Raw genomic sequence first — 27,616 nt, 5'->3', positions numbered from 1 at the left:
TTTGTTGATAGCATGTGTCTGGGGGGGGGGGTCACAGAGTCAATGCAGCTCTTGGTTTAGTCATTAACGTCATTGATGCTAAAGCTCGTAATATATTTGTTTAAAGTCACCAGATGCATTTTTCTAATCTTCAAACCCAGAGCTGTGAATACATACAGTATATAAATTACTCAGACACCTATAGATCTGATTCTGATTAATTAGGTTTCTATTTAAAACGCCATTAATACATCCATTAATCCGTCAAGGTTTTAATAGCCTGGCTTTTTTTTTCTTCATTTTATTGAAATATGATACATATGGAAAATATGATGACTCTCGGGTTTCTATGGAAGCCAATTCTTGCCATGTAAAAAGAAAAAAAGGAAAAGTTAAATAATAAGAATTTTAAATCACAGTCATAATTATAAGATGCTAAGTCATAATAATGAGATACTAAGTCATATTTATAAGATGTTAAGTCGTAATTATGAGATACTAAGTCATACATTTAAGATGCTAAGTCCTAATTATGAGATGTTAACTCATTTTTATGAAATGTTATTTCACAATTTTTAGATACTAAGTCATAATTACAAGATGCTAAATCATAATTATGAGATAAGTCTTAATTATGAGATACTAAGTCATAATTAGGAGACACTAAGTCATAATTATAAGATGCTATGTCATAATTATGAGATTCTGTCATAGTTATGAGATGCAAAATCATAATTATGAGATTATTTAGTCATAATTACAAGATGCTGAATCATAATTACGAGATGCTAAATCATAATTATAAGATGCTAAGTCATAATCATGAGATGCTAAGTCATAATTATGACATACTAAGTCATAATTAGAAGATGCTAAGTCATATATTTGAGATACTGTCATAGTTATGAGATTATTTAGTCAGAATTACAAGATGCTGAATCATAATTATGAGATGCTAAGTCATAATTATAAGATACTAAGTCATAATTATGAGATAAGTCATAATTTTGATATGCATAATCTCATATTATTATAATCTCTATATTTTTTTAAATTATTATTATGATTACTTTACTCGTCCTTTTTGTTGTTGTTTTTTTAAACAATGGGCTTCCATAAGAAAGGGATGCTTAGATTATTGCCCTACTTTTTCCTACGGGGAGGAGGAGGCGGAGGGAGATGCTGTAGGAGGAGGTGCTTCTCTTCTTCTTCTCCTCTCAGGCTCAGTGTGTGCGGCGGTCGGACGGAGGGAGCAGCACGGCTGGAGAGGAGCAGGCCTGGACCATCACAAGGAGACCAAACCAGGACCTCCATGCTCAGGATTTTCCTCATCATTCACTTTTTTTTATCCATTGCTATTCTTCATTTGAATGAATTTCCTCCTCATTCCTTCCTGCCTTTTGAAAAAGGAAAATAATAAGAAAAAAACGGTCCAGTTGCGTGTCTGAAAACGCTTACCTGGCTCAGGTTTGCAATAATCTGCTTGTGCAGCCTAGGGACGTCCAAACAGAAGAATGCCTGAAGATTAAAAGACGCTTTGAGAGAGTAAAATGTAATTATTCCTGGTTCTGTGAGAGGAAACCAGGCGCTTTGGCTGGCATTAGAAACCGTTTGGACGCGGCGAGAAGATTGTGGATTACGTTCTTCTTCTTCTTCTTCTTCTTCTTCTGCTATGGAAATCTTCTTTTTCGCCACAATGCGCGTCTTTTTATTTGCACTAACAACGTGAATCCAGTTTTTTTTTTTTTTTTTTTTAAAGGTACATTTCCCCACAATCTTATTCTTGCCATATCTGCTGGAAAAAAGCAGCACAGGGAAATAATGGAAAACGAGGTTTTTACGCCGTTGTTGGAGCAGTTTATGCTCACGCCTTTGGTCTGCTGGGTAAATATTTAGTAGTTATTTACTATTCAAACGTGCTTTCATTGCACATTGAATGACTACTTACTTTAATGGCAAATGTTTCTTTTTTTTTTTTTTTTTTTTTTTTAGGTGAGGACCGTCGGCCAACCAGCAGTCACCGATGGCTGCAAATTATCGGAATATATTGAACTAGTGGATGGGATTTATCTGAATGAGATCATGCTTGAGATGTGAGTAATTTCATGTAATTGTGTCATTTATCATAGCTGCATGGTTAGTAAGGGTGTAAAGAAGAAAAAAAAAAAAAACTTATTTGGCGATATATCACGATTTTTCTACTCATGTGTTTTTAACAGATAAATTATTTAATTGCTCTAACATATGCATAACACATAAATGCCTGGTCACTAGGTGTCAGTGAACCACATCAGACCTTGTTAAACTACATCACTTCTCAATGCATTTGAGTTTGGAAGATCTTTCCACTTTATTTTCAAAACTTACTGGGCACTTTTATAGATATATGTGGTTATTCTTTTATTTTATTTTTAGTTTTTTTAAAGAATAATAATAAAATAAAAAAACAGAATCCGAATCTGTCGTAGAAGCAAAAGTTAAATGTGAAAAAAAAGTTGTTATATATATAATATTTATAATATAGATATTGATGCTTGAATTGTAGTTAGCTATCATTTACTTGTTCTGGCAAGTTTCATACCATTTTGTACTTGTAAACATGAAATTTGTAATTATTGATATTGTCATAAATCACAATGTACATCACATTATTTAGTACACATCATTTAGATAGATCGTATTGTGACATGCAAATAGTAGCCTTGCATATTGGTCGATACCGCTGTCGACCCGATACGATAACAGCACGAATCATACCAACTTTTATTACTTATTTTGTAGTGTGGAATGTTAGAAAAGGCTTGATTATTTAAAAAAAAAAAAAAAAAAACAGACCCATTTATTATAAACCAATGGATTACATATAATTAACCTTTTGGAATAAGAATATTCTATTATTGAATAAAATAAATTTAAAAATAAAATAGAAGATATTGAAAAAATACATCAGAAAAACCAATATATATTATTTCGGAGATTTTAGATGCAGTCCAATAAAATCTGATATTCGTTTTCTGACTAATATCACATCGAAATCCGATATCAATATCGGTTCGGGACACCTCTAGCAAATAGTGTATTGTATGGTATCGCCAGATTCATGGCAATGCACATCCCTAATGTTTAGATGCTTAGATATGTGTATTTCTACTAGTGCTGGGGGGGTTAATGACACCCACCCTGGGGGCTTTAGTTGGGGGTCATCCCCACTGGCTTGTGTCCACTGTCCAGTGCTGGAGTGAATGTAGGCTACGTTACAAAAGGAGCTTGTATTGGGGGTCATGAAGGGCTGCACTGTCACAAAGCTTATTGTTGGGGTGCTACATGCGTGCACTGAGGATGCTGGGAGTGAGTGTGCATCCTTGCTGAGCATCCTTGGTGCATAGACTCATTAGCCAGCACAACTTTGCGTTTTCTGTCTCTCACTGCACCCCCCCCAGTCATGTCATCTGCAGCTGGCTGAAAGACGCCCCACCCATGTAGGCTGCAGCACACACATTTCCTGCTGTTTTGTAGATTAAAATAGAAGCTTTGACAAAGATAATAGCCACACTGAATGTACCGCAGTTGGACCCAAATCTCTATGTTTGCTGCATTGATTTATAATGGGGTTTTTTTTTTCCCCAGGAAGCGGTGGGTTACTGTAGTAGTCTACATTGATGGGCAAATGTTATCACAGCGGGGGCCACAAAAAGGTGATTGGCTGATCCGAGGGCCACATTATTAGAGAATCATCTCAGCATTTACAATAATGACCAATCTGAAGATTAAAACAGGGAAAAATAGAGGGTTTAGTCTGTTCTTATGTCAATTTGTGTGGTATTAGGGTCAGTATGTGCATTTTTTTGGCCATTTGTGTTGTTTTGTGATTTAAAGTCATTATTGTTCTAATTGTGTTTATTATTATTTTTATATTTTTGTGTATATTTTTAGTGTTATGTATAACATTTGTGCATTTTTGTTGTCCTTTTCTAATTTTTTTTAATGTTTTTTTGAATTTCTGTTAGTATATTTTTCTCTCATTTTGTGTGTTTTTGTGTTTGTTTTGTGTGTTATTATGGTCAGTATGTGCACTTTTTGGTAATTCTGTGTATTTGCCTTGTTGTTTTGTGATTTAAAGTCATTATTGTTCTCATTTTGTTTATTTTTCAGTTATTTTTGTCCATATTTATGGTGTTCTTATGTATTTTAGAGTCAATTTGTGTATTTTTGTGTAATTTTTTTGTCATTCTTTATGGGTTTTTTGGTGTAATTTTGTGTATTTTTGCTAAGATTCCTTTGTCTGGCTCTGGTCTGCTAACTCAAGCTCGCAGGTTGATTTTCTCTCTCCATATTTTTACACTAATGCCATACATCTCACTGTCAGCATTTACTGTGCTGGCTGTTGGCCTGTCTGAGGAGCATTCATGCATGTCTGCTCTGCTCCCGCTGGAATAAATCTACACCTCTCTTAACACCTAAAGATGATGTGCCACCTTTCCAAAGGACAGTCTGTCATTTAGGTGCACTTTAGTGGGAGTGGCACAAGTAGAGTTGATCTCACTTATTGTTGTCTTAGTATTCGACGGATTAAGCTGTTGCTGTTTAGCGTGATGAGCTGATTATCCACAAGAGCTTTTCCTCTCCGTGTCCTCTTCATCCAAGGTCTTCAAGCTTTTTTTACACAACGCAACAGTTTGTGAAGCTGCTTACTCTCATATGTAGCCTCTCTTTAGCTTTTTGGTTTATTTACTCAGCCAAGGTTGTCGTCGGTCTTGCTCTTGTTGAGTCATTTTACTTGTACGGTACTTAAGTACTTTTTAATTCATTACATTTCTACTAGGGGTGTCCAGATCCGATATTGATATCGGCTAACGGTCCGATATCAGCCAGAAAACGAATATTGGATTTCATCGGACTGCATCTAAAATCTCAGATATACATTATATTATATTTATTCAATTGTAGAATGTTGAAGGTTAAAATGTATGTAACCAATTGGTTAATAATAAATGAGTCAGTTTTTCTCAAACCTACTGTTGCTGACTATTGTTCTCTGTTTGAATAACATCACTTGATCAAGCCTTTTCTAATGTAAGTATGTATGATTCGTGCTGATATAGTATTGGATCAATATCGGCATCGACCAATACCCAAGGCTGCAATATTGGTATCGTATCGGAACTGAAAAATTTGTATTGGGACATCCCTAATTTCTACACCCAACCGTTTTTGAGTAAATTATTATTTTTTTGTTATAAAATGATTGACGGACATTGTGGAACTACAAAAAAATGAAATGCATCACATCATCGCCGACCCACCAGATTAAATGTAATATACCACGCCAAAACGGCATTGAATGCCTGCTATACTTAGAGCCTGAGAATTTTTTTTTTTATTTGGTGTTATTTGATTTTTTAAAAAAGAATTGTACATTTTGACAAACCATTTATTTTATACAACAATACATTTAGTTCTAATTGTGTAAGATTCTGTCTCTTCCTTTTTAAGTTTCTACATGAGTGCCGGGTGAAAGTAACTAGTAACTTTTACTTTGAGTACTGTTTAATAGACCTGCTTTTTACTTGTACTTGAGTATTTTATGTATGACTTAACTTGTTTGTACTTGAGTACAATCAAGTAACAGTACTTCTACTTGAGTAGAATATATCAGTACTCTTTACACCTCTGTATATAGAGATATTTTTCAGAATTTTCTGTCTGCCTTTGAAAGCTTCAACTTTTACTGGAATTTCTTGTTGCTCCTGTAAAGAAGAGCCTGAGCTGAGAGTGGCTGGCTTTAGCCTGACAGGATGTCGGGGATTGCCACTCACAGGCAGCTCTGTGTTTGTATATATGCGTGTGCACTGCAGGGCCCGTGTGTGTGTGTGTGTGTGTCCGTGGCCTTTTTCCCCTCAGTGCATTTGGTTTTGGACTGAGGCAGCTGTTGGTAGTCGTCTCATCCAGCCGTCCTCCCACACAAAAGAGCTACAGTTTTATTTCGGATCGTATTTTGGGAAAAAAACTGTTTGTTTGCTTGTTCTCCTCTAGCAGCAGCCGTCTATGTGTCAAGTCACCAGACAAGTGTATTTAGATTCAATAGATATTTGAGAAAAGCTTCACACTTTAACTTCTTTTTTGCTGTTTTCTTTTATTGGGTTTATTTATATCTCAAAGCCAAGACATAAAAACCAGACTGTTGTGTAATGGGCAACTTCTGGTCATAAATGTTGAATTTTTTCACTTTTCTCTGCTTTGATGGACTGCAAGCTTTCATTAGCAGGAATTGTTACTCTTTATGGTTGTGCATTTCCCAAAATATTTGATTCATCTCCTTTTTTATAGCATGAATGCAATTGCAAAGTCGTTTGGCGATGAATTGATCCGACGAGCGTCAGTCTGCAGGGATTTTTCACAACAGAAGTTTGAAATGTATAATTCTGAGGGCCAAAATTCGGGAATTGAAGCTAAAGTTGTTCGTTTTTATCTTTGTTCCAGCCTTACTTTAAAGCCAATAGTTAGTTACCCACGCTTGGTGTAACTCCTCCAGAGACACTGTATAGACAAGAAATAACATTTTATTTAAAAGACTGATTCAAATATGCACTTTTTAAATTTAAATGAGGTTTTATGCAGGACCCGCACTAATATTGAGACTGTTATGGACATATGGAGATTAAAAAGAGAGTTAAAACAACCCATACACACCTGGAAGTAACTTTTGTGTCAAAGTATGCAAATATTTTTACAACAGTATTGATTCAAAAACGAAAAAACAACAACAGAAAAGCCATCACACCGTAGGGCAGTTGTTTCTCAAATGGGTGTAGGGGTACGTGACCGCACTACAGGAAGTACCTGAGAAAGTGAGAGAGGAAAATGAACAAATAAAAGCATTAAAGATATGGGGTTTTATACTGTTTATTTTTTTGTTAAAATTGATAATAATACTAAATGTTACTAACACTTCACAAAACAACAACAAAAACACACAAATTAGGAGAAAAATATACTGAATAATAAAAAAGAACAGACAAACAACAACAAAATACACATAATGACACCAAAAACACACACTAAGAGAGAAAAATACTCACTAGTACCAGCAACACACAAAACGACAACAGACACATTAAATGAGAGAAAAACACACAAGTTCACTTCAAAATACACACAAAAAAAACAGAGAAATATACAAAAAGACAAAAGAAACGACACCAAAAACACACACACTGAGAGAGAATGATTTAAATAATACCAACAACACACAAAAACACACAAAGAAAGAGACAAGTATACTGAATAATAAAAAGAACAGACAACAATAAAATACACAAAATGACACAAAAATCACAAAATGATGATAGAAAGGATTTTGATTAGAGCATGAACTGAAATTACAAGAGTCATTCTTTGTCCCACACCAGGTGAAAGATGACCAAAATTCATTAAAACTATAGAAATAAATCCATTGAGGCACGAAATACTATTTAATTCATTACGTTCTATAGTTACTTTTTCAAAAATTTCTCAGCAAAATGTTATTGTCGGACAAAGGGGGGGGTACTGGCATTGTAAGAGAAAGGTGGTACTTGGGCAACATAAGTTTGAGAACCACTGCCATAGGGGATCAAAATCACAGCGTAGGGGCCCCTACACTACTCAACAGCGCTGGCGAGAACCCTGGTTTGCTATCATAACATAAGAGCTCAGTACAGAAAGCTGTTCAGACACTTGGATAAATGTTCTATATTTCAAAAGTTAATACTTTTTGATGCCTTTTTTGTGTTGTACAAGCCAAAGTGTTGCCCCGTGCACGTTTCCAACCATAACTGTGAGAGCGGCTGGGTCAGCAGTTGTCATCAGGACAGCCCATGAGAGACCCCAGGATTATCCCACTGTTTGCTGACAGACACCCATATGGCTACACACACACACACATACACACACCTTTTTCATCTCCCGCCCTCCTCTCAATGACATTACCCAGCCAATTAGGTCGCCTCCGTCGTGCTGTCAAACCAATTCGTTTCCCCTGCCCAGCAAGGAGGCCCCAATTAAGTTTTTTTTTTTTTTTGTCAGAGTGACAACTGTCTGCTCAAGTCTGCTCGTCTGCCAACTCCGGACTCGTGCTGGCTCATTGGCCTGCTCACTCAACCACTCAGTCCTCCACAGGCTGCTGCTTTCAGTTAATAGGTAGACAATGGGACATGTAAAAAAAACCCAAACACAGTTGTTATTGTTATTATTATAAGGCAGTTAAAATTGGAAATTGTTGTGAAATGTGTCCCCTTTTTTGTTTTCAGACTTACGCATTATCAGGATGTCGGCTTGGAACGAGATTTCCAAAGGGTTGATATTTTCAAAAGGTTGTATGTTGCTAGAGCTGGGCAGTATGAACCAAAAATTATATACTGTATTTGATATTTTCTACTCAAAATGGTAATATACAATGTAAATATTTTAACTTTTTAATCCCCCGCCACAAAATGTGCAAGGGGGATATCGGTTTGAGCTCCTTCCGTCCGTCAGTGCGTCCGTCCGTCCAAGTTAAAGGAGACAGCTTTTCTCAGAAACCGTTTAAGATACACTAACCAAATTTAGTGTGTGGTTTCAGGGTATCAATACCTTGATGGAGTTTGAAAATGAGAAGTGCGCAATTATTTTTTCCGGAGTTATTGCACTTGTGACGTTTTTTTTTTTTTACTTTGTTTGACCTCTCATCAAAGGAGACAGCTTTTCTTAGAAACCGTTTAAGATACGCTAACCAAATTTAGTGTGTGGCTTCAGGGTATCAATACCTTGATGGAGTTTGAAAATGAGAAGTGTGCAATTATTTTTTCCGGAGTTATTGCCCTTGTGCCGTTTTTTTAATTTTGTTCGAGCTGTCTGGGTTAAAGCACGTAGTTCTTTGGGCTCACTTGGCAACCCCGTGCCATGTAGAATTTTTTTACCCCCAAGAGCCTGCACAACAGATGCTTACAATCCAAACCATGAACGTATCATTTTGTTTTTGCAAGAATAAAACATGCATATCGGGTGCGAAAAGATCGTACTACATGCCCTTTTCTGTCTGTGTCCATCACTATGTTGTTTCTGTTCTTGTGGGAGTGAGCGGGTAAAGGCGTAGTTTGTGTGAGAGATGGGGTTGAAGTAGCCAAAGCCCAGCCTATGACTATTTGAATGCTAAATATTTCTATAGATTTAAAATCTAGACATATCTTAAATCTCAATATATTGAAAAAGTTGTATTTGTTAGAGCAGGGCTGGTACAATAGCTTCATTTGGTCACATGGTTTTTATAGATAGCTGTAACTGGTAATTATTGAGGGAAAACATCTGAAAATGGTGCCCTTTCTTTTTCTACAGTTTTCATAAAACTTGAGCATTAAACTTGTTAGTCATGCTGAAAAGAGAGACGTTAACTGTTGACTTGCATCGTTCTGCTGTCATGATGAAGGTTTTTGCTGTTAAACACATTCAGAAGCTGATTGATCTCATTCACCGTCAGTTTCTCAAGTGCTTGTTCAAACTCTGACTGTTGAAGATTTAATGCTTTTCAAATTACTCATTTGACTCTTTCATATTGACTCAACCTTATGCATTTAGTTTTCCTGCAATCATCAAGGTCGGACACCCATCTTGTTGCATTTTTTAATTATTATTGGCAGAATTTAGAGTAGACCACATGCTAAAAGTTGGCGTGTTCTAACTTTTGACTCAGTGTTTGGTATTTACTGCTGTTTTTATTTGTTGGAGCTCTGGAAAAAATGCTTGTATGTAGTAGAGTTGTCACAATACCAAAATGAGTAACCACGATACTATACCAGACAAAGTATCACGGTTCCGGGTATTATCGCGATAATGTAGCCTTTTTTAATTATTATTATTATTAACTGCAGTGTATTTGTACAAGTTAGAAATACTTATTAATTACTTATAATGTTGTTTGGTGCATGATAAGAGTACATGAACAAAAGCATACAAGCAATACAAAACAAATAAATGAAGTTAGAATTTATGCGGTTGAAATTAAATAATGATTGCATTTCCTTTGCACATTAATTTATCCTTAACTGATAACTAAATAAATAATAATAAACTTAGGATAATCCACTGTCTTTTAAAAACAAATCTATTTGACAATAATGCTTCTTCTCCAACATAATAAACCAGAGAGGATAAAATACAATAAACAGGAACTGATTCCCTGTGAAAACTACATTTTTATGCAATTTCTAGGTGATTTGTACTTTGACATCCTTTAACTCGTCATTCTTCAGCCTGTACACGGAGCATATAGCCTAATATTAGCCAATGAGAAAATAAACAGAGCATAGTCCATACTGATCTTCTTCTCCTGTGTAGTTTTATGGTGGTTGGCAACCAAAGCAAGGAACATTCTTTACCGCCCACCATACTGATACTAACTTGGTATTCACACATATAAATCTGGGTGAAGTCACAGGTGTTTTATGAGGTTGGATGTGTTCCCTCCTTTGGCTCCTATAGCTTGGTGGCAGCGCCTGCACAGTGGACGGCCATCGTCTATTGCTTTACCGTCTGTGCCTTATTTAAAGCCAAAATAGTTCCAAATGTGACTTTTGGAGTTTGGTTTTTTGAGCAAAATTAGTGGCGCCACTGACGACAACGACGCCGCGGCAAACTCGCAGTGTGTTGTCTCGTGTTCGTAGCTGTGCGCACTTCTGGGCTAGACAGAACTTTCGCTTGTTTGTTTTGAAGCGAGTTTCTATTGAAGCGGAGCTATCTTCAGTTTGTTCATGCCGGTGTAGAAACACATGAACAGCCAATCAGCTAACAGACGGGCAGACCCAGCGTGCGGAAACAGCTTATCATATCTCTGTACGTCACCAGTAAGAGGCAAACAGCCAATCATTCAGCAGCTGTGTTGTTCGGTTGCAGTAGTTGCCATGTTGGTTTGTTTACAAGCGGGTAGCAGTATGCAGTGAGCTTAGACTGTGCAGAAGCCTGGAGGAAAGTAGAGGCAGCCGCTATGCAGCGGAAACTAGCACAAGGTAGTATCGTAATCCATGGTAGTACCGTCGTGTAGAATTTCTAGTATAGTAGGAACCAATACAATTTGGCACCGCGAGGTACTGTGGGTATCGTGCAACTATAGTATGTAGATGATGTCGGAAATGATGAACTGTGAGCCATACGAGACCTTAAATAAGATGATTTTATAACAGAGACATCAGGGCTTTGTCATTCTGAGAGACATTGTGCTAAGAGAATGGAGATTTGTGCAGCCTTTCTGTTTTATCTCATTGATCTGACTTTATCAGGGTTTTGCTACGATTACTCATCATCAGCTTAGATCACACTGCTACCACATTTCTTGTTATCTGAACCTTTTCCAAGGAAGAATGTGTGAACTTTTGCATTTTGTCCAACAAAAAGGCTGTGCGGAAACATTTCAATTTGAGTATTTCCTCTGGATAAAATTTGCAGCTCTGTAGGACCAAAACAGTCCCTAAATATCTAATGTTAAGCTCAATAAACTACCATTGTCCAAGGTATTTAATCACTTTCTTTTTGTATAAAAGCAACCTGTAGCTGAGGATCCAGATTTCTGTTCTCCTTCCTGTCGTTTGTAGTTCATTTTCTTCTTCCATTCGACTCATGGCTTCTTCATCATCTCCATCTCTCTCTCCTGCTGTTACTTTTTCATTTTTTCATACCAAAGCCTTTGTTGGCTCTCTTCATGGCTCCTTTCTGCAGACATACCTGGCATTCCAGTGGGACTGGAGTGAAGGAGGCAGGCTGATCAGCCGCGGGGCTGTCACTCTGTTCCTGCTAATGCTCTCCACATCAAAGTGTGAAGTCGGACATTTATCCCTCGACTCATAATTGCTCCAGTGCAATTTGGAGGTTTTTTTTTTTTCTCTGCGTCAGTCTGGCTGGGGGATGCATATTTTGTCAGGCAGGAAATGGGAGCTGCGTCCTTGAAAGGACAAAACTTTAACAAGCCCTGGTAATGTGAGGAGCTGAAGTCTTTCAAAACAAGAGCGCGTTTAAGGGCTCACGGACAGTGTTGGTGGCAGATTTGATTTATTTTTTATCAGAACTGATTTCATTTATTTTATTTTATTTTTTTAAAGGAATGCAAATCAATGAAACACTCATCGTGTGTTGTTTTTAAACTTTATTTACATATCCAAAGGAATTTCCAGAAACCATTTACATGCAAAGACTGTGACTCAGATTTAAATCATAAAGCCCAACATTTAGTCATTTTTTGCAAATGTCTTCCTTATATTTTCTATCGAGACATCTTCTTTAAGCATTTGATCTCCTACCTTTCATGAACAGCATTGATTAAACACATTTTGGCATTTTTATGCTTTTTGAACATGCTGTATGATACTTTTATCTTGGCATGTCACGGGATCAAATTGTGTTGCCTTATACTTTCCAAACCTTAAAAGATCTTTAGTCATTATTTTAAGATACATATGGAGTGAGGGATGTTTATTATTTGGCAGCTGACCATATTTTTATTTAATATATTTAAATCATATAGCTCTCATTCAATATTGCACCTTGACTCAAATTTCTTTAACCTAGTTAATATGATCTGTCCTTGATTTTTGTGTTAATTTGCAGTAAATAATTGCCAACTCATCCTTTTTTCTGTCTCTGTGATTTTGTATTGTTTAAATTCCCGAAACGCTTCAGTCCTTGCTGTTCCCTTAATGAGGTTTACTGTCAAATGCCAGCAGGAAATCTCGAGTTTCATTCTTAGCAATACAGCAGAGTTAGATACAAAAATCAGGTTAAATGCAGTGACGGTACATTCATATTTTTGTTGTTATGATGAGCTCGTAGCGTTGTCTATTGAGTGTTTCAGCTGTAGTCTCTCTGTGTGTGGATGCAACGATGAACAAGAGGAGTGGAGAGACAGCAGGGGAACAAGTCCATGAAAAGCTAATTAGCAGAAATGAGGTGATGAGAAACAATTTGCAAGAGTCAGATTCCTAGCAGCTCCCAAGAGAAAAGGCCTGAGAAAGGGGGAGGCATTTGTCTCTCTGACCTATGGGACAGGATTAGGGCCAATTTTGAGGGAGAAAATCATTTTAGGCAAATCAAGAATAAAGTAAAAAATGTCAAGAATAATGTCGAAATTACAAGATTGATGTTGTTGAAAATAATTTCTATTAAAATTAAAACTACGGAAGCCGACTAGGGCCAATTCACAATATATAACAACAGTCTCCATTAAAACTGGCCCTAATATGTTTCCGTAGCTCCTCAATTTACCACAGACGGGACAGATTCTCCACCTCTTCCAAACTTGACTGTTTTTTTCTTTCTGAACAGATTATGTTTTTGGCAATATATCTTCAAAGTCCTTAAAGAGATTACAACACCGTGTTTGAGCTAAAAAAGAAATAATATCTTTGTTATTTAACCCAACTTTGAAGTATAGTTTAAGGCATTAATCGATACTCTGCATTTTGTAGACGGCCAAGTTTGGAAGAGGTGGAGCATTCAGTCCGTCTGTGGCTATTGAGGAGTAAGTAAGTAAGTAGTTTATTTATAAAGCGCTTTTTGCAGATAAAATCACAAAGTGCTGTACAGAGTTGTGGTAAAAGTACAAGTGCAACACAATAGAATAATAAAACAAGAGTGCATAAATATCATAAGAACAGCAACATTAAAGGATAAATTAAAATTAAAATCCAGTTAACTAAAAGCTTTACTGTAAAGTGTAGTCTTCAGCTGTTTTTTTTTTAAAAGTGTCCACACAGTTGAGCTCCCTGAGAGACTGGTGCAGGTTATTCCAGAGTCTGGGAGCTACAGGATGAACGCCAGGTCTCCTCTGGTTTTAAATTTAATTTTTGGGGTCTTTAGGAGACCCTGACCTGAAGACTGAAGGCATCGCCTTGATGAGTAGGGGCACAACAAGTCCGAGATATATTTAGGGGCCTGACCATGTAATGCTCGGAACGTGAGAACTAATATTTTATATTCTATGCGAAACTTAACTGGAAGGCAGTGCAGAGTAGCAAGAATGGGGGTGATGTGGGATGTTCTAGAAGCACCAGTTAAAAGTCTGGTGTAGGAGCTGTACGGAAACAGATTAGGGCCAGTTTTGATGGAGACTGTTGTTGTCATATGGTGAATTGGCCCTCGTCAGCTTCTGCAGATTTGACTTTTTTGTAGACCTTCGACTTTTATCACGATATTGTATTTTGAGTTCATTTTTCGAAACTTTGACTTTAATCTCATTTTTCAACTTTATTCTTGATTTGCCCAAAATTGTTTTCTCCATCAAAATTGGCCCTAATCTGCTTCCATACTCACCCAACATTTCAGCTTCGGTATTTGCTGAACAACTCTATTAGACATGCAGAAAACTATATGTAACTGTAACTCTGCATTTAAATTCAGTGCTTGTTTTTATTCACTCTGTACTGTTTACATTCATTCCTTGTAAACATCTGTAATATCCTGACATGGTAAAACCACTCAAGGCTTCTACACATAGAGACTTTCTGAAATCAGATTTCCTTTTTTAAATCAATATTGTCTCATATTAGTTTATTTAAAACTGAAACGTCCTTCATGACATCTCACTGGCTGTTTTTGGACAGAGCCACGCTCCATCTCCAGCACGTGGCGGACTCTAGCCTCTTTGTGTGTGTGTGTGTGTGTGTGTGTGTGTGTGTGTGTGTGTGTGTGTGTGTGTTGGCTTCAGCATGTGCCTGGCCGCTCACGCTGACTGTAATGCAGCCTGTCATATGTAGGTTAACACTGTTTCCCAACTCACCCAGCCAATCAAAACTGAGAGGAGAGAAAGCCCATTGGCCCCCGGGGCTCCTCGTAAAAAGGTTGCGGTGCCGATTGACAGCATGGCAGCGCCAAAACCGGCGTATTGACTATGTTTGATGAACTTTGCTGACTATACCATGTCTGCGATGCTGGATTTTAAGATGGTTTCGACTGTCTATCCTTAATCGTATTAAGCTCACCTAAGAGGGTATTTAACCTCCCCTGTTGGCTTTTTTTTTTTTTTTTTTAATCGGATGAATCACAGACGTGTCATATTTCACTTGCATGAAAATAAATAAACTGGGGATTGTGTGTTGCTGCAGTGGGTTCCATCTTCTTGACTGGTGATGATGAAATGCTGAAGTGGAAACTTAGTGTTTTCCTCTCTTTCGTCTCTCTCACCCCCGTCTATTTCCCCCCTTTGCTCTGCTTGTCTTGACAGGATTACAGCCACCTCTGTGTCTCTTAATTAATAGGTTAAATAGACCCCCAACTAAAGGCCTGAAAGGGGGCTGTGTGTGACTCTGGGAGGGGGAGGGGGTGGGGTGCAAGGGAATCACATGACTGTTCTTTTTGACCAGCATTAAATGGAGCGTTGTGTCCTCCGGATTAGCGTGTGTGTGTGTGTGTGTGTGTGTGTGTGTGTGTGTGTGTGTGTGTGTGTGTGAGAGTGAGGAGGCTAATCAAAAAGGCTAATTGACACATCCATAGTAAATCCAACAGACAACATTCGTCATTGCAAACTGGAATATTGTGTACAATGTAGAGTCAGTCTGATTTTGAAATGTAATTTTTAATGATCTTTACATCAGTTTTTATAATAATTGGTTGGGTAATTAGCCATAGGCAAGGTAAGGCAAATGTATTTGTATAGCACATTTCATACACAAGGCAACAGAAAACATTTAACAGTTTAACAATCTATAGGAACATTAAAATCAGCAGTAAAAACCTTAAATCAACAATAATATGATTAAAAATATCCCACGCAGTCATACACAGTAAAGAAAAAGAGTGTCTAACTTTATTTAAAAATGTTCACATTGGATATAGCCGGACGACAGTATATGTTTTATGTAAGATATTCAATAATAATTTAAAACAGTGACTATTGCAAACCTGCACGTTTTCAATGTTTCAAATATTTTTCACCTCCTGAATGTGTAAATACTATAGTTGGATTTCTCAGACAAAATAGGGCACTGAGGGGCTTTTCCTCGCTATTTAAAAAATCCAAACAAAGCTACTCAGCTTTAAAAATGCTTTTTTTTCCATTTTTGGAATGATTGCACAGCGAAACCAGACATGCTTGCATGCTTACAACCAAAAAACCATCTCACTGAATGTCCTCGAGGAGAATAAAAATCCGCCACCTTTAACCTGCTTCCTCCAGCAGAAAGAAAATGCAAAAAATAAATAAATCACAACGTGCTTATTATCGTCCGCCTCTGCAGTGTCTCACGTTCAGTCTTTACTGATCTTTCAGAAACAGACATGGCTGCAGGTTCAGGAGGACACAACACACACACACACGCATGACTACACATCTACTGCATGCATGCATGCATACATTCATAAGCCGTCTGCACCCTCCTCCACCTCGCTCCTTTACCTACAGTAGGTCTTGTTGACCCTAATATATAGGTCACACTTTGAAGACTGCAGTGCATGCTATAAAAAAAAACAGGGGTGTACTTGATTATTGTTGATCAAAGACTAAGGAAACACATGACAATCTCTCCTAATTTATTATTTATTAATCTGGAATTCAATACAGAGTGTTTTTAATAGGTACTTTAATGTCTTACTTGAGGTCTTGTCTTGGAACTGGGAAAAAAAAAGTAGTTGCAAGTAATAAGTTCTCTTGATATTGAAATTTTATCAAGTATCTTTGTAGGCATGTTAGGACTTAATTTGACTGACTAGAAATCTTGAAAATCCTGTCAAGCTTATTAATTATTCATGAAATGATTAAAAGAAATTAAAGTGTAGTGTTTGCAGACGGGCCTGGCAAAGAATTAAGAAAATTGTAATTTTGTAAGATAATTATTGATTAAAAAGTGACAGTAGACGGGCTTGAAGTCTTAAACACATATCTGATAATCTCAGACCCCCTACTTGTGGTAAAGATGAGCTGTTCTTTCATCACCACTTTGGTTTTGCAAGTCAAGGAAATTGGAATGTCCCTATGGGGGATCCGTAGGTATCGCATTCAATGCACAGGCCTGGCACCGTATCATCCAGTTAGCCTCAACTCACCTTTTACATCCTGTCAGACAACCTTTCAGTTACAATACAAGAAAATGAAGCAAGATTGTGGTCAATGCCACGTTATAACACGGGGTCCACTGTCACTGAGCTACGAGTGATTTTATTCAAAACTTATTAATAAATCAAGACAAGTTATTACATGACCTTAGCACAGTGATTAACAGTATGACGTTGTCTGCTGCAGAAATCCTAAGGCGACGGTGCAGAGGACCAACAAGAACGTTAACAACGACCCCACCCTGCGCATCCAGAACCTCTCCATTCTCATCAGGCAGATTAAGGACTACTATCAGGTAAGACTGAGGACTTTTGAAGAACAAACCTGCACGATTTCCTTTTTCTCCAGTTTGAAAAGTTGCATTTATCGAAAGTCAATGTTTTTCAACACTCTCTCCAAAGTAGTTGTTTTGTTCGAAAACACACAAAACATCAAAGAAAAACGCACAGGAAGTTACACAAAACAACAACAAAGAAAGACAAAATGACAACAAATACACACAAAATTAAAACAAAAAACAAAGATACAAACTGACAGAAATATACAATAATGCACAAAATGACAACACATAATTACCCCACCAAAAACACACAAAACAAAAATAATACATGTAATGATTCCAACAACAATGACAAAAATACACAAAAAACCCTAGCTCTGTTCTTTCCTGCAATAATGCTGAGCTCAGTCATTCTTCTAAATGTTGATAACATGGCCCTTGTATCAATTCTTGTGCTGTCTGCTGTGATTGAATCCCACTGTGATAAAGGAAAATAAAAGTTGGAACTTGACTTTGATGTGGCTGTAGAAACCCACATGTTTGTTGGGTTAACTGGAGTTTCTAAAGGTCTATGGTCCTGCCTTGGGTGTAGTCTTCCTTTCACAGGATAAGCACGTGTAAAAGATGATGGCTGTTGAAATAAAAATGTACATTCAGAACAGACACACGGCATGATGTTTCACCTGCTTTCATAGCTTGTTTCAAATTGCCAAAAATGGCCACATTACCCATCGAAAGGTGAATCAGACCGGGTAACCAACAAGCAGGAGGGTAATAGAAAGACTTAAGTGAAAACATTCTGACACACATGTTGATGTGTTTTTTTATCATGTTAGGACTGTGAATCACTATGTGGATCAGTATTAGATCATCAAGCCCAAGAACTCAGATCAATTTCCACTTTGAAAGCAGTTCATAAGTGCATGAGCAAAAGTATTTATCCAACGCGCCAACACAGACGCAGAGAATGTATTAGAAGAAGTAGGAAAAGTGCTGAGAGTGCACATCCCTAATACGTAGTTATAGTTCATCGCTTAAATTCATGGTTATATGGAATAATCTCTCAATGTGATGAGTGCGAGTTTGTATGAACTGTTCTTATCAGACCTCAGTTTTATTATATATCCCCCTGTGAGAGATTAGTTTTAATAAAAAACTACGATAACTAAAAACATCTTTTTTTTAAAAAAAAAAAAGATTCTTTAGACTTTAACCAAAGGTGAAACATTACCCCATCATGACCTCTGTAATCCTGTGAAAGGAAGAGACACTCAAAGCTGCTTTGATATAACATTAATTAATGTGGATTATTTCATGCAAAACAAAGAAGCTCAAAGTCAAGTTAGTGAATGTCATGGCTGTAAATATTGTATCATCTTTTTCTATACCTTGGCTGGTGTATATTTAAGATAAACAGTGTCAAACATGACCCAGCGTGCTGTTGAGGCAAAGCACTGGTTTCAGGAATGCTGTCAAAGCCAAAGAACAGTGTGACCGAGGATTGTTTGAATTCAATTCTTAGTCTGAATTAATTAAAAACAAGCTTGTATTTTGCCTGAATATGTGTCAATACTGATATCAGCCTCTACTTTGTACATTTACATTTGTTTAAATTGTTAATTATTGCAAATAATGAATAAAATAGGCTTATCTCACATTTTATAATGTTAAGGGATAATTATTTTTTAAGGTTTAACAAAGAGAACAAATGCTCACTTTTTATTTCATGCCTTTTATAATAATATCGGTAGGCTTTATAAAGCCGTGAAAATGTGTGTATCAAATATGATGCAGCTGTAGGAGTAGGAAATGATCCATTATATTGTGGTAATGTTTATTAGTTAATCTACATTATATTTATTAGATATACAGTTTTATAAATGGCTGTTTAAATGTCTGTGTCTAAAACTACATTAAAAAGTTGTAGCTTTTTTTTATGTGCAGCAATGATTAAATTTTCTTTTTCATTGCGTGGCAACAATTCATTACAACATACAATACGGAACTGACAGTCTGATTAATTGTGCATTGGTGGAACTGCAGCAAATGGAAAAGATGTTGAACTCGTCGAATTTCATTTACCAGTAAATTGCACTTGGTTCCCTGGAGTAGAAACAGTGTTGCTGTAATTGTTCCTGTCAACTTAAAGAATAGATCATTATTGGTTGTGGTTATCGTGTTTTTAAATAATCACCTAGGTGGGACTTTTTTTTTTAAAAGGTAAAGTCTAACGCGTTCTGTAGCTCACTGGTTTACCAGTTTCAAATTCCCAGCGACATCTACACCATTGATAATGTACTTAGCTGGTTTTCCTCACAGCACTTTGATATATGACGTAAAGAGTGGATTGAAACCTTGTGCAGGTTTGTTGGTTCTGGTTGTTCAATAAATTGATTGTGCTCTTTAACCCCACTGTTTGAGTTTAAGTTGATTAGTTTTAGTCTCAAGGATGGAGGGGGGGCGGGGGGTGGTTATTTCTCAGAAGGGACTACTTCACGTGTGACCTGATGAATGATAAACCTTCCTGTAAGAAGGAACACACACACACACACACAGAGAACACAAAGTCAATGAGCAACATGAGGTCAGATGAATTCAGCAACGTTCCACGGAGGTGCTTCATATTTCTTGTGGTGAGAAGAAATGTTATTAAATCTGAGCTCGTGTTCTCGTGTTAAATCAACTGCAGATCTACTTCCTTCTACCGTTCCTCTCCGCTTTGTCTTTGTGTAAGATCCCAGGAGTGTTTGGAGACGTGTGGTTTAACGATTACAGGTTTTCATTATGTGTTAGGCTCTGATGTCCTGCAATGAGATGGTGCTTTGCTGAAGTAAGGCACGTCATGTGTTGGAGGAGGTTAATAACTTGGCAGGATTCAGAATGACATACATTTGGATGAAAAATAAAAAAAGATTATTGCCCCAATATGATGGAACAAATCCCATATCCAACCAAAGCTTTGTTAAAACTCGGGATGCACCGAAATGAAAATTCTTGGCCGAAACCAAAAACCAAAAATGACAAAAACCAAGGCCGAAAACTGAAATAAATTACGCAAATTATTAAACCCATTGCATTTAACCTAACCTCACTAAAGGTAAAACATTGCCGGTGTATGAAATAATATTTTTGCTTTAAATAATAAATCAATTTAAATATGAAATTCCAACACTGCACAATTTAAAATAAAAAAATTGATATGTAACTTGAACCCACTCATACAATGAATAATATTGTACAGGCCTATAACTAACTGGACTGCTGAAAGAGTGTCACAATAAATATGTCCTTTCATTAAAACACTAAGTACATTAAAGTGTTTGATGAGAATCAGCTTCTCTGCTTCATCTATTGTCCAAAAATGTTTTGATTGCTGCGTGGATCATTTCTTGTGCGCGCTGGTTTAATTTTAATCCCATGCAAGTAATGATCTTCATAACGCGGACCAAGTACAGTTGTGATAAAGTTCAGAGGATCTCTGTGAAACGTGCGCTGACAGACTTTGAAACCAGATGCTGTCAATGTGCAGATGTATCAAACATGGACAAGTTGGCCCATTTCTAGACAAGGTGGCACACTGACCGTGGCATTTGCTCACGTCTTTACAACATACTGTTTCGGTCAAAAACCAAAAATGCACTTTTGGGCCATTTTTGGCCGGAAATTCGGTGCATCACTAGTTTGAATCTATCCTGATTCACAGAGATCACCTTTGGTTAATTATTCTCCCTCTGTGCAGCACAATTTGACTGCGTTTGTTAAAAATCTACAGAAGTGTGGATGCTGGTTTTCGTAATGAAGGGCAAAGGAGCGCTTTTATCTTCAGTCACCATCACAGCTTTCCTTTTAGGAATAAAACCTCCTCTGTCCTCTCACCCAGCTTTGGGGTGTGGTGAAAACACAGCAAGCTGTTTTGACAGTTTTAAGGGTAACAGAGGCCACCATTCATCGAGGGTTCGCTTGGCTCCAAATGTTAGCTACGACCCTCCGAGAGGAGATGTTACACATTTTTTTTTTACAAATTCATTATATGTGCTATTATTTTTTTGGGCAAACCAAAAAAGACTATTATAGAGAATTTGTCCTCGTGGTTTTTGCCTTTTTAACTTCCTAATCGTCGCTTCAGATGTACAACTATCACAGATGGCATTTAAACTGGCTCATTATGATACCACTATATTGATACTGTGTGTATCTATTGAAACACAGGATTCAAAATTAAGTTGTACAACACATTACAAGTACAGGGACGAACTTGAAACTCACAATACCTTTTCTAGTAACAGATGAGAAAGCATGCAAACAATGGGGCGCATATAATTATTTGCATCACTGAAGATACAGTAGATACATTACTTATAGCTAATATACAGTTTTAGAGATGGGAGATATTAACGACCGATTTTAGCCAGAAAATGTGATATAGGTTGATATTGGTATCGCTTGGTAACCTAAAAAAGAGGTTGGGGGTTGTCTATGTATATATATTGTATCGGTTAATATTTGAAATTTAGCATTGGACAATATCGGCAAAAATGTAATATCCAACATCCCAATGGATATGTTTTTAAGAACACTTTGCCTTCTAACGTGAATTTCCTTAACAATACTTTGAGCTGTTATGATGCAAAAGCCTTACAGAGAAAAAAATAAATGCTATGACGCTGGTTGCAAGAAACCAACCTTCACCTCATTGAATGCACCGGTAAGTCAGTTTAGAAGGCAAAGTCGGCTTTTTTTTGTTCTCCTAAAATCATTCCTGTGCATGAAAGAGAAAGAATAAACCCTCCAGAGACGTTCGAAGGCCGTTATAAGTCGGTTCTGATGGATTCTTATTGCAGTTTATCTATTTAAAGGACAACTAGTAAAACAAACATGTTTTTTTTCATGTTGATTTAAAGGAAAAGCTACATTCTAATGAAGTAAAATAGTTTATCTATGAAAGCTAAAGTCTGTGTCCTTAATTGTCACATTCCTGATTTCTCACCAACACAGGCTGTCTTTGTGCTGATGAAATGGCTCAAAATAAAGAAATATCTTCTCCTAAATGTCATTCAAGTGTCACTCGTAGCCGCTGGCTCTCCTTAGAGCTGCTTACAGTAAATAGACACACACTCTTCCTAAGATATGTTGGTATACAAACACTTTTGAGACGCTCCTGTCGAGCAGTCGTCTAATCATGGTGGAAAAAAGGAGCTCATTGAAATAACAGCGTAGCCTCATATGTGTGCCGACATGTCTGTGAACCGCTACTTCATGGGTTTGTGTGAGATGGAGCACATGTGAGGGGAAACTTGTGGAAGTCATGATGTAGAGTAGGTTCCCGTGTGCCAGAGGGGAGCTATATATAGGCGCCAGCAGACGGGGTGAGGGGGGTGGTGGGGGGGATAGTTTTATATCTTCAGCCAAGTAGAACATCAGAGCTTCATCTGGACTCAATAATGCAGTTCATTTCAAATATAGATCATTTTAATGGACTTTTAAAGGTTGTCTCAATTGTAAAAATGACTATTCTTAAAGGCTGCAGATGTGACACTTTTGTAGATTATCTTAGAACACGTGTCAAAATCAAGGCCCGGGGGCCAAGTCTGGCCCTTTACAGCATCAAATTCGGCCCCGCAGGAGAAGAGTAAAAATGACAGAGAAAACAAGAATCATTGTGTAAATTACCAGCTAATTAATTCATATTTCAGTCCCTCTAATGACATACATTTAACATTTAAACTCCACAATACAGTTTCCCTGTGCTTATATTACATGGTGGCAGTCGTTTTTAATCTCAAATTGTTGAAAAAAAAGCAAAAATGTTTTCCAAAATCCTGCAATCCCCAAATGAACTAAAGAAATGGTCACAAAATTACAGAAATTAAAAGTGAAATTCTTACAGGTACTGATATTTGTCATTTATTGCTCACATATTGTCTTCATACGTTGGAGTGCAAATCAGGGCACAATTATGATGAAATTGCTCATTTTCCAGCCTAATGTCTTTGCCCCACTTGAGATTAAACTGGTATCATATTTGGCCCTTGAACTACAATTAGTTTGACACCCCTGGATTAGAAGCTAGCATTATGCACATTTATTTAGTTTTTCACTTTTAATGTGGCAGGTTTGGTCCTCCATAGATGATTCCCATTTTATGAAAATCCTTAAACGTCATTGACCCATAAATGAGTGAAAGACAGATGTAGATGTCTGCATACATACCTACATCGATCGTATTGTTTGAGATTGTAAAGATGTTCTGAGTCAGTTTGAATCTCAGCACTAGGGAGAGCTGATCGGATGGTGGGTGGGAGGGGGGTTAGAAAAGTTGCCCCAATAACCCCACCTGCTCTCCACCTTTAGAGGGATCAACTTGTCTGCTTGTTGCGCCCTGGGGCTCGGCTGTAAAAAAGCACAGCAGCTGATAGAAAACAGCGCAGAACAAAGGAAATGTAGGACTAATGGCTTGTTCTCTCCTCCTCCTGCATGTAAGGGATGATCATTCCATCTGTCCACCTCAAGTTTTATTAAATGGACCAACTGTTGATGTTTTATAAGGTTAATTATAGCGGTTCACTACAGATGTTATTATTATTATTTTTTATTTATTTTATTTGCTGTATTTTTGTTTGAATAATCACAAAGTTTCCAAAGGGTGGCATACAACACGATTTGACAGATAAAATAATAAAGTAAATAGTGGGGCATTTGGTCTTTACGAGTCCTCAAAATTCAGTGTGAATAAAACATAAAATAAAACCTAGAGAAAATAAAACAGAATAAATAATATATTTCTTCCTTTGAGGTTCAAACCACTCTTTTCCATGTAAGTTTAAAAAATAATAGAGTTAATTACAAGAAAAGAAGAAGAAAAGTGTACATAGTTGTATATATTAACATACAGACCCACATGCAACACATAAATGTAAATTTACAATCGTTATCAATGCAATTATAAATTAAACTTAGATGGACTTACAGAAACTCCTTATACAACCTGAGGATCTTTTTTCTGTTTATTTGCCACTAAAACCTTTTATCTTCATACTCAAAAGTTCAAAAATATACAATTCTTCCTTTATCACAATAACAGTAAAATACCAAGGAGAGTCTGCTGAAGGGGGGGGTGGGTATTTTGTGACAAATTCATGTACTTTTCTGGTTTTTTGGATTCATTTTTAGCTCCTAGCCTTGCCTTAAGAATCAGAAAATGATTTTCTTTCCCTGTTTTTGTTGTCATTAACATTATTCTTTTATCATCCACTACCTGCTTCGGGATCTGAGTGGGAACATGGTAACCCGCGGTTACCATGTTCCCACTCAGATCAGATAATTTCTGTGTCTGTGTTTCTTGCTCTTTTGTGTACGTGTGTCGTTTGCCCTTAAAGCTGCACTGCGTAAAAGCCCTTTTGTGTGGCTGCCTGCATGACTTTTTACAGCACAACAGCAGGAAAGCCTGTGTGTGCATTGATCTGGTTCATGGGGATGTGCTGAGGCCTTGTGTGAGAGAAAAGGGGAAGTGTGCCTCTTCCCATTGGCCGTGTCGAGAAATATTTCAAGTTCATAATCTGTGCAGTTTGATCAGCAGGGGAGTGTGTGTGTGTATGTGTGTGTGTGTGTGTGCACGTGCAAACATGTTCTGTACAACTGCATCCGGCACTTCAGCATTTGGAGAATAAACCCATCTTCCCGTTTCCATGGATACAGTCAATGTCTGCAGCATGGGTGTGATCCCCCTGCACACACACACATGCACACACACATACACACACACACACTACTGCAGGGGAATTATCTCTCTGTTAAAGCTGATAGAAAAACTATTGCCTCCGTGTGTGTGTGTGTTTTTGTGTGAGTGTGTGTGTGTCTCTCTTTTAGGTCTTTGTTTGATACAAAGACATCTAAAGACATAAAGCCAAGTCAGCATCAGCACCTGAACACATTTATACATGAAGTTATATACTGTGAAAAATGTGTTGCTCACTATTTAATATTTAAGCTTAAAATTAACTGAATTAGTTGGTAATTTACAAAATCTTGTATGTTTTAAGCATTTTTACTTTCTCAGGTGGGCCACATTTGGTGCTCTTGAGGGCCGTATTTGGCCCCCGGGCCTTGAGTTTGACACAACGTTTATATTTGTATACGTTACGTTGGGACTAGTCGTGACTTTGTAGGAAACACCTGCTTCTATCAGTTCCTCTGAAAGTCTCTTATTGAGAGCGGAGTTGTGAATCCTGCAAGAATCAATAATACAGTAATACAGTGTCAGAAAAAAGGGGGGGGATGGGGAAATGTGAAGAGGAGAGGAGGCATTAGCTCATCTCTGCGCACCCGGAGTGAGAAGTGAATACATCAAATGTGACAGTGTTTCCCGGTCCTTTTTATTTTTTTTTTCCAATTTCAAAATTTGACTTTTCCTGGATTTGAAATAAATGTGTGTTCCTCCTCAGTCCCTGTGCGTGGGAGAAAGACGTGATTAGATATGAAAGTGTCATCTTGACTGAGCTAAGGACCTTTGTGCTGTTAGTGCAATAGTGTGTGTGCGTGTGTGTGTGTGTGTGTGTGTGTGATCACACTAGTGTCTGTGCTAGTGTGAGAAACATTTCCACTGCTCAGCATGGCTGCTGCTCTCTTCTGCAATGTTTCCTGATGTTTTATGTATGAGTGCTAAGCCTTGGCTCCATAATCCAGCTGATGTATTAGGGCAACTGTATTTTTTGGGGGTATTAGCTTTTAGTAAAGCTTCAGATGAACTAGCCACCCCATCTATTAAACACGGATAATTTGAAAGTGATTTATTAAAGGTTTACGCAGTACTGTATACATATTTTAGCATAAAACAAGATTTTCTTGTTTTTGCTGTTATGGTAAAGACCATTATTATAGACTAATAACACACTTATACTCATTATTAGGCATTTAGTCACAGTGTTGACAATTGTATTTAGAACTGACAAAGCCTTTTTGGTGCAATTTAAGGCATTTTAAACAAAAAAAGCTTTAATAAAGGTATGTAATACATTTTTTTAGTGACCTGATTACTAATACACTAATAACACTCTAATACTCATTATTAGGCTTTTGGTCACATTGTTGGCAATTTTATTATGAACTGATGAAGCCTTTCTGGTCCAATTTTTGCGTTTTAAAGGAAAAATAGCTTAAATAAATGTATGTAATAAATAACACTCATTCATTATTAGACATTGAGTCACAGAGTTTGAAAATATGAAGCCTTTTTGGTGCAATTTACGCTAATGTGTTTGAAAGAACAATAGCTTTAATAAATGTATGTAGTAAATGTTTTTAGTGACCTGATTACTAATACACTAATAACACTTATTGTTAGGAATTTGGTTGCAGTGTCGGCAAATTTAAGAAGTGACAATGCCTTTTTGGTGCAATTTAATGTGTTTTATAGAAAATGTATTTCAATCAGGACAGAGGCCAATGAAAGCCCTTTTCACCAAATATAGCACAGGGTTGATGTACTATATAAACAAAATGAAGAAGTACTGTGTGCCAAAACAATGGCTGTGTTTTTAACTGCCGTAAAAGTAAAGGGGAAACAGATCTGTAGCAGCTTCCTGTAAAAAGACACCCACAGTCTTTGGAACAGGTCAAAAACACTGACGTCTCAGGCTGTGTTCAAAATGGCACCCTTCATACTATGCACTAACAAACTAAATGGGTATACACTGTCTACTATATACTATTAGTATGATTAGGATGATGAGCATTCCCATTGAAGTATACCTCCAAGTTTCCCAAGATGCATTTCAAACCTACGACGACAACAAACGGAACCACACTGATTCGCCACCTTTGAAAGTTCTGAAAACATTTCAAGCGAAAAATGGGCGTTTGAGCCCTAGAACTCCCGTATGCACATTTCATTCTGACATTTTGGATATATGCTATTGTGCTACTGACAAAACTTCCTGTTAACTTCAAAACAAGAGCCCTGTTTACAAAAACATTAAAAAACTAATGAAAGACAAGAAGAGATGCTTTTGTTTTGAAAAGTGGATGTTTGGTTGTTAGCTTGAAGCCGGTTCCGGGACAATTTTACATTCCGCTCGCAATGCATCATGTGACGGTTGAGTATGAGTAGCGTTCCGACCGTGCATACTTTAAAAAGTCCTGATATAATATACATCCGGGTATTCTCGCGTATTCAATCTTTTCATACTATCTAATGTGAACCTACTACATACTCATTTTGACATCAGACTTAGTATGAATAGTATTAGTGTGACATTTCAAAAACAGCCTCAGTCTCTGGAGTAAACGGATGGCAATGAATGGAAAATGATTGG

General features: G+C 37.1%; 1 protein-coding gene across 9 annotated transcripts in view; it reads left to right on the top strand.

Moving 5' to 3' along the window:
• The first annotated feature begins 1,214 nt into the window (after positions 1-1,214).
• ccdc88ab (coiled-coil domain containing 88Ab) overlaps positions 1,215-27,616 on the top strand; it is an 81,520-nt gene continuing 55,118 nt past the window's right edge. For all 9 annotated transcript variants that reach the window (XR_003675591.1, XM_028468009.1, XM_028468007.1 and 6 more), the window contains exons 1-3: positions 1,215-1,863; positions 1,972-2,072; positions 17,213-17,321. Coding sequence is in view for 8 of the 9 variants with exons in the window: in XM_028468009.1 (XP_028323810.1) it covers positions 1,801-1,863; positions 1,972-2,072; positions 17,213-17,321 (273 nt within the window). In the remaining variant the exon portion in view is untranslated. The remainder of the gene's footprint in view (positions 1,864-1,971; positions 2,073-17,212; positions 17,322-27,616) is intronic.

The sequence above is a fragment of the Gouania willdenowi genome, chromosome 15, assembly GCF_900634775.1.
Source record: "Gouania willdenowi chromosome 15, fGouWil2.1, whole genome shotgun sequence".
NCBI lineage: Eukaryota > Metazoa > Chordata > Actinopteri > Blenniiformes > Gobiesocidae > Gouania > Gouania willdenowi.
This window is presented reverse-complemented; position numbering and strand designations above follow the sequence as displayed.